Source organism: Lycium ferocissimum, unplaced genomic scaffold (assembly GCF_029784015.1).
Source record: "Lycium ferocissimum isolate CSIRO_LF1 unplaced genomic scaffold, AGI_CSIRO_Lferr_CH_V1 ctg9873, whole genome shotgun sequence".
NCBI classification, from domain to species: domain Eukaryota; kingdom Viridiplantae; phylum Streptophyta; class Magnoliopsida; order Solanales; family Solanaceae; genus Lycium; species Lycium ferocissimum.
The window spans coordinates 6249-14795 of NW_026727925.1; the positions used below are offsets into that span (position 1 = coordinate 6249).

General features: G+C 34.1%; 1 protein-coding gene across 23 annotated transcripts; it reads left to right on the forward strand.

Moving 5' to 3' along the window:
* Nucleotides 1-326: 326 nt before the first annotated feature.
* Nucleotides 327-7791, forward strand: LOC132046214 (alcohol dehydrogenase-like 1). Of its 23 annotated transcripts, none has more exons than XM_059436778.1 (8): nt 330-727; nt 1357-1464; nt 2802-2877; nt 2965-3040; nt 3182-3246; nt 5059-5121; nt 5313-5407; nt 6918-7791. In XM_059436778.1, exons 2-7 carry the CDS (start codon nt 1370-1372, stop codon nt 5376-5378), a joined length of 441 nt encoding a protein of 146 aa, XP_059292761.1. In that variant the 5' UTR covers nt 330-727; nt 1357-1369; the 3' UTR covers nt 5379-5407; nt 6918-7791. The 23 variants fall into 23 exon arrangements, 5 of the variants coding, with proteins under 5 accessions (XP_059292761.1, XP_059292764.1, XP_059292763.1 ...); XR_009412647.1 differs by having other exon boundaries at nt 335-727; nt 5059-5215; XR_009412648.1 differs by lacking the exon at nt 6918-7791 and having other exon boundaries at nt 327-727; nt 2965-3044; nt 3187-3246; nt 5076-5215; nt 5313-5675.
* The last annotated feature ends 756 nt before the right edge of the window (nt 7792-8547 follow it).

The window sequence follows — 8547 nt, forward strand, 5'->3', positions numbered from 1 at the left end:
TTAAGGGTCCGTTTGTTCACGAGAATTATTCACTTTTTTTTGAAATATTTTTTCACTTTATGGTGTTTGGCCATAAAAATTTCAAATACAACTTTATTGAAAAACAATCAAAATTTGTTTTTCATTTTCTTTTCTTCACTTTTTTCACTTTTAATATACTCAAACAATCAAATATTCTTTTCGCAAAACTATAACCAAACACAACTCTAACTCCAAAGTCTTTAAAATAAAATGAAAAATATTTGATTTTCATGGCCAAACACCTGCTAAGAGTCAGTTTGGATAAAATTTCATGGCTCAATTATTGATTTTTAATATCTTTTTCTGTGAAGTTATGTTTTACAATTGGAAAAAGGTCAATGCCCACCACCAGACTCCCCACCATCCCGCTACCTCCATCGCAATTCACAATAACCACCACCACAAATTTTCAGCATTGACCACTAAAATCACACCATTGTCATTGCCAATTATCGGAAAAAAAATACCCGCCACCAAATTCATCACCCATCACCACATCCACCGCCAAATATTACAACCATTACAAACTTCGTTCGAGCTCAAGGTGGAGAACGGTGAGGATAAGAAGTCAATAAGTGAAAGAAGCTAAATTTAAAGAAATAAGATGGCTGTGATTGAAAAAAAAAAAGAAGGAGAAAAGAAGTGGGATAAGATGAACAAAAGAAGACGAGAGGAGGGTTGTCGATGGAGAAGAGAAGGGGTGAATGTATTTCTCTGTTTTTTATTTTTATTTTGTCATATCCACTTTCGGGATGGTGTTAATTTTATATGAACAATAATAGAGGGGATTAAATCGTCCGATAGCTTAAGTATGTAAATGACTTTTTCTTGCAACTACATGGTGTAACCTATTTTCCCTTCAAATGCTACATGTCAACATTAATTCGTCCCTCAGCCACATCATTTGCATCTGAGTTTAATGTATCATATTTTTTGAATTGATTGTCATTTCTCTACTTATTATTATATTATAGAAATGGGAGTTGGGGGTACGAACAAGGGCGAACAGGGGCAATTTTGGGATTTCGGAAATTTTTAAAGGCAAATTGGGAAGTCTAATGCTTCAATAGATTTCACAAATTTGATCTCATCTAGACTCTTCATCTTCTTCTTCCTGATAGTCTATTCCAAAATTGCTTCTCTTTCTCACTTTCCCTATGTTCTTTTTCCTTTTTTTTTTTTGTTTTGTTTTATATCTACATCTCTATTTAGTATTTAGTCATTTATGGTTACTTTTGATTCCTCAATTGTTGGATCTTGGTAATTTCTCTTACTTGCTATTTTCATTATGGAATTGAGAGATTTTCATCTTGGGTTTTGAAATTGAAATTTGAGAATTTTACATTGAATGAATCAAACTGCGGATTGGATGTACCTTTTTGAATTCAATGAGAAGAAACTACTGGATTCTGCTCTCTCCTCTACCCCTTTCAAGATGTCTTGGTGAGTGTTGAACCTTTTTCAATGCTTATCTCTATGTTTTACTCTTTCAAAGTATGAAATCTTATGCTGATTGGTCTGTATCTCAGTATCTGGTGTCACCTCTCTGGTTATCTTTTGTGCAATGTTTTTAATTGCACTTCAATTCTTTTCTTTGTTATCACAGTTTAGAGTGGAGATGTTAATTCCTATTCGTTTTGAATAATGTATTTCCAGAATTTTACATGCATGTTAGTGTTTGTGCTAGAAATCGCACGAGTATTACGTATGTCTTTTTGACGAATTTTGTCTTTGTTACAAACTAATTAGTGCAAAATTAAACAGGAAAATCTGAAGTGAACTATGCACACAAGGTGTTTGATGATTTTTCTGTCACTGGAAAACTTGAGTTTTTACCATGGCCATCGTATTGATAGAAGAGTAACAAAGAGATGCACCAACTGATAAATAGAAAAAAGACAGGAAATTTAAGAAATTTGAGTAGCAAAGGAGATGCACTAACATGCTAATAGAAAAACATGTTCAGAGAGACAAGGTTGAGATATTAGTCATTACCAGCCCTCCCTTGAGTGCAACAACAACAACAACAACAAGAAACCCAGTAGAATCCCACCATGTGGGGTCTGGGGAGGGTAGAGTATAAGTTTGATGTAAAAGAGGGACGCGATTAAGACAACTGAGTCGGCTAGCTTTCAATCGGCAGAAAAATAGTCCTTTTTTTCTTTGTGTTTCTATTAGTTTTTGAGTTGTCAATATTATGATGTGCCATTTTTGTTTTCCAATTATTTAGTTTCGCTCACAGAATGAAAATTTGCACTAGCTTCTAGGACGAAGCGGAGCCAATACAATAGGCGGGGAAACATCATCCTTATAAGACTGTTGCTAAACAAAAGCAATCAAAGCTGCTCCTTCCACTGCTGACTATGAACATTATAGTAGGACATACTGATGACAAATAGCTGTTATATCTATGTAAGTTCATCAGAAAGCAAGGAGGAAAGGGAGTTCGGGATTATCAAAAGACCCGGCCCTCCACCATTCTCCACTAGACGTTTGTCTGCATAGGATTCGAACCCGTGACATGTGCCTAATGACATGGCATGAGTTGTGCTCTTACCACTAGACTAAACTCTGGGTGTGAGTTTATAAGTGGAAATTTAGTGGCATTCAGTGGATTGTTGCAGCAAAAATTATCATAACTCGATTGCCTCTTTTAACTGATAGGTGACTCAAATTTTCCCCGCAACTGCCTGTGGTAATATAAGAATACATGATCAAAAGCTTTTTGTTAAAGAGTTTACAACAGGTTCGTGTCTGATTTTACCTAAATTGAGCTTCAGGAGTAGGTGCTGCTTGGAAAACAGCAAATGTGGAACCAGGTTCAACAGTAGCTATCTTTGGTTTGGGTGCAATTGGGTTAGTAGTAAGTTTCTCTTCCAGCTTTGTCTTGCTTATATATGCCGGTAGTTTGTAAGCTCTTATGCTTCTAGAGAATTTTTTTAGGTTGCAGAGGGAGCAAGGCTATGTGGTGCTACCAGAATTATCGGCGTAGATATAAACTCGGACAAGTTTGAAATAGGTTAGTACTCTTTAGAATCTTGAAAAATCAATTTAAAGGATGACATCAAGTAATATTCTTCTTCAGGATTAAGTAGTTAGTACCTTAATAATTCTGCTATACTGCATTCTATAAGTATTTTATCTTTCTCATTTGACACAGGGAAGCAATTTGGAGTTACTGAGTTTGTCAATTCCAAAAGCTGTGGGGATAAACCTGTTAGTCAGGTAGGTCTTTTATTGGAATAGTGAAATTTTGTATTTAAGAAGTTAACTATTGATTTAGCTTCACGCTCAACTTCTACATATAAGGAGAAATAAAGAAAGCATTATGTTTATAATTTCAGAATGAGTGTATTATATAAGTCATGAAGCAGCAGCTTCATTCTTTATGTCAATATGGGATTTACCAACAAATTTTATTCAGTACTTTTAATCCTTCAACTAGCATTAGCAATTTTATTCTGTTAATTATATATACTTCAATGTAAGGAATTTTTTTACACTGTGAGGTCACCCAAGTATATATACAGGCAAAACTTCTTAAAATGTGAGATTTGTAATCTTGAAAATAAGACAAAATACCTGCTACAACATGTAAAGGTGACCTGACGGTGTCAAAAAGACAAAATAGTTTCTTACAATGACATGTATAGAACTTGAAAGAAAAAAGTTGGTAGGTCGATGTTGAACGCTTCAACCCGAAGAAGGCGAAGGCTGGGCGAGAAAAGTTGCTTACTGCCATGGTTTAAGCTTTAGGTTCCATAGACGGAACTTTGTTTAGGTATTAGGGAGGGGAAGGCACCACTCAACACCGCTCCGTGGGGTGGGGGGTTCAATGGCTAACAAAAAGGGCCAAAAAATATGACTATGATTCTTATCCCTTGCCAAAACTCTCAATAGTTTTTTTGCTTTTTATTGAGCAGGTGATAAAAGATGACTAATGGAGGTGCTGTATATAACTTGAAAGAAAAAAGTTGGCAACAGGTGTGCTGAACGCTTCAACTTGGCCTGCTGAAGAAGCAAGAAGGCTGAGCGAGCTAGACTGCTTTCTTGCATTGAGAATGGAAATCTGCTTACTACCATTGTTTAAGCTTTAGGCTCCATAGACGGAACTCTGTTCAAGCATTAGGGAGCTAGGACACCACTCAAATGGGGTGGGGTTGAATTAATCTTATAATTTTTTATGCCAAAATCAATATAAGAGGGAAGGTGATAATTGAAAAATGGAGGTGAAAACATTGCTTTGAATGTGTTGGTCTGGCAACAGGCTATGCTGCAAATGCAGCAAGTAGGTCTGCATATCCTTATCACTAGACTCCAAATGCATTGAGAATTTACTGATTATACTTAGTCTTTCTAGCTATTACATGGATCTTTATACACATAACGGATTTACTATATTTAAGATTATACATATATCTTTATTATACATATATTATACATTTGTCGGCTATTTTTAATTAAGTTGTTGGGTGGGCGACTCTTTAGGTTAATTCTTCTTCTTCTTCTTTTATACATGGAAGTTTAAAGTTATCACCAAATGAGCTAGCTATGAAACTAATCACATAAATCTTTAGTATATATGTTTCAGCATATCTTAAATTCTCAGATTAGCAAAGATTTGCACAAAAAGAGAGAAACTGAAAGAAAAAAAGAGAAGAAAGGAAACTATAAAAATGTAATAGTTTCAAGGCTAAGAACTTTAAAGGTTGAATTCATAGTTCTTAAATCCGAGAACCGCTTCTGATAGTATTTGAAGGTCAAACTGGAAACAGAATAAACTTTAGGTGTAATTAAGCACATTGAAGTGAAGTGCAAAATTCTACACCTTGCACCTTCATTAAATATTTACTAAGAAGATAGTGGTGCTCAAGTGCCATCATGGTCTTTATTTTCATGGTTAATGCAACTGTTACTAAGAATAATAAAAGGTCTCACCGTACTTTGAGTCTTTCGATATGGCAAACTAATTTCTACTGTAACATTTGGTCTTTAATTTTTACCATATTTGATTTGGTGATTGAATATTAATTGAAGGTAGATGTTGGCTTCAGGTCAATTTTGGGCAAAGAGAAATCAACAATTCTGCATATAAAGAAGGTAAGTGAGAAAGGAAGAAACAGTAGTAGTGGAAGCTAAAAGGAGATGAAATTAGATGACTAAAAAGGCGCTCAATAAGTGGGATAAAAAAAAGGTAGTACACGTGGTTATGGATAAAATATAAAAATGCCCATGACAAACAATATAAATTACCACTTTGCCTGTGTTCATCCCACTTTGTTTTCTTGCAGAACAATAACTTTGTTTATCATTTGGGATCAGCGAAAGCTTGCAGCACAACTTGCTGCCTTTTCTAAAGGAAGCTACATTGCCTAAATTTGACCTGGTTAGTTTTCGCACTACATATCTATTGTTTTCCCAATTGTTGGGAATGAAATTACACAGGGTGATTTGGGCATAGATGGACTCTTACCCTCTGTTTGGATGGTTGTTTCCCGTGGCTCATTAATGTACAGTATGGTATGGTACAACATGGTGTTGTATTATATTATACTGTATTAATGAACACAATATTTGGATAAACTGTATCGTTTGTTACTGTAGTTACTTTGCTCTTAAGGTTTTAAGAATGTGAAAGAAAAGATTGTCTTGGAGTGTTTGGGCCATTCTTGATTGCTGTTTGGTTCTTGGGTTTATGTTGTTTTGATAAAAATGTTGACCTTTGCAAAATTTTGGATTGCTACTGTGTATCGACCCTTTTGGGAGTCAAAAGCTTGATGATTTCTAGAGTCTATGGATAATTAGGGCTTTTCGTCGAGTTATCGATTTGGTGAGCTGTTTTCCTACTTTACCCATTTGGTTGCCTACTTTTTTACCCTCTTTATTGCTACTATAATTGCTGCTATTGTTGAATTTGTGCCAAAGTTGAAGTCTTTATTAGGCTTGGTGGGTAGAATTCAGTCCATGTAGTTGCTACTTTTGTAGAATTTGTGCTAAATTTGAAGTTTTTATTACACTGATGGAGGGAATTCAGTCCATGTATTTGGTGCTGTTGTTGAATTTGTGCTAAATTTAGAATTATCAACTTGACAAGTTTTCCATTTTTTATAAGATACAACACAAGTTTTACCTATAAGATACCAAGACAACTGGCCAGAAACATATAAACTACATATCACCTAAAAAAATCATTTTAATCCTCGATACATGTTGTCTTATCTTTTCAAAGCAGTTGTTTCTCTCAAACCATATTGTCCTAAAACACATAGGGGGGATTGTCATTGCTGCATGCACTTTTATTGGAAACATTAAGAATAGGCATACCATCTAACGCATTGTTAACCTGTATAAGTCTTCCCCTAAATGACAAGTTATGTTTTTTTCCACCACATCTTCTGGTCATTCTTTTTTAGCTCCTAAAGGTAGGCCTAAATAAGTAGTAGGAAGCTGCTCTAGCTTACAACTCATAATGTGTACCAGATCATCAATGCAATGTTCTGCATTAATTCTGAACACTTTACTTAGCCAGGTTCACTCTAATCCTGACACAACGTCAAAAACCTAATAGAACTCCCTTTAGATGTAAATGTTGATATTTCTCTACTTCATACAAAATTGGAGTATCATCTGCATAAAATATGTGTAAGACTGTTAGTTCTTCTGTTGTTCTGGTGGTTTAAGTGGTAATTGAGAAATATAATGATGATCCTTTTCTTTACTGCTTTTATTGTTATTGCTGTTAGAGCTCCACTATTCTACTTAAAAAAAGGTCCATGAACAGAAACACTAAATCACCTTAATGTATAAAGTCAATATGGAAATCCTTTGTTTCAAGCTTCTTCATAATCATAAAATGTTACAAATATGTTAATCATGAAATGGGAAATACTTTGCAGTGACCTCTTCTACTTGGACCAGAGGGTGGTATTCTGCGTTTGACCAGAAAATGACGACAATTACTATTACTCATGCTGCTCCCACTTCTTGCACAGTTGCAGCCATTAATATGACCATCTTCACAACAAGGGAGGAGGATACGCAAAGTTTACGAACTAAGCTGGCCATGCAATATATTTACTGATGGAGTGTGTGTTCGTTTGGTTGTTTTGTCTTTGGGTATGTGAAGGGAAAGCATTTATATGTAGTCGTGTTTAATTTGTATATATAATAATGATAAAGTTTTGAAAGGATTAAAAAGCAGATTATATTTTATTTACAATATTTTGCTTTAGTTTCAAGAGTAAAGCGGTCAGCATGGGCTTGGGAGTTACTTATTGAATGGTCATTCTAAGTTTGAAGTTGAAGATGGAGTTGTGTTTGGTTATAGTTTTTGCAAATGTATATATCTTCTTTTCTGGGTTGAACATAGTTTATTAATTGTAGTTCTATCAGTGTTCCCGTCAAACTTTAGTTTAACATGCTTAGTTGCATCTTCTGCCTCCATTTTTGAGAAAATTAAAATAGATAGGGGCATGTTTTGAAAGATACTTGTGAGCTGATTTTGCCTTTTGGTCTTTGCATAAGTATTGATCTTTCTTCAACTAAAGCAAAAGCAGCAAGCAGAAAGACATATTTTGGCATGCTTCTCCCATTTAAAATTGAATTGCTATCAGTTGATTAATTTTACTAAGTTTCCTTTTGTTTTGCGCTTGCTGCCATCCTATTCTTATAGGATTATATTTTTAACTTATTGTAGTTTCATAATTATCTCTTTCTAAATTATCGAATTGTGAAGTACATTTAAATCAGAATAAGCGCGGGCATCACTATCTAGTTTGTTTATAAAAACAAGTATGTCGTTGGTCGAAGATAGTGGACACTGCCCTTTTTTTCAGTACTGACTTAGCTTTAAATAATTTACTTACCCTGGTTGAAACTTACATTGCAGCTCTAGAAAATTAAAATGGTCACCTGTGCACTAGTCATTATATCTCAAGCTAGGATAAATGTAATTAACTCTGTCTTGAATCTATAAAATGATAAATAATTTGAGATAACTAGTTTTAAAAATCATGACAAATAATTTGAGACAAAAAAATATATTAATTTTGATTCAATTTTTTTATTTTCTTTAAAGTCGTCTTTATGGAGCCTAACAAGTAACAACGGCCATCCTTCCCAAATTCGGCTCCAAATAGCCAAGTCTAATCGGCTCACATCCGGTAATTCTACTTTCCGTGCTTTCCAATATCATTTTTTTACGATAAAAATTGAGTTTATATATCAAATCATATGTATATGTGTGTGTGTATGTATGAACATAGACTTTTGTCTGTAATCATAATTAATTAATTTATATTCTTATCTAGTTAAATTACTTAATCATAATAAATCGATAATAGTTTAGTGTAAACCTATGATATGGTAAACCGTATATAATTTGTCGGTTCGGTTCATTTATTTTTTTCAGTTTTTTAAAATAAACCCAAAACCAAACTAAATATTATCGATTTTTAAATAGATTTTGGAAAGTAGCCAAATTCAAGAACAATTTTTAATTTAAATCCCATTATTCCAAGACTAAAT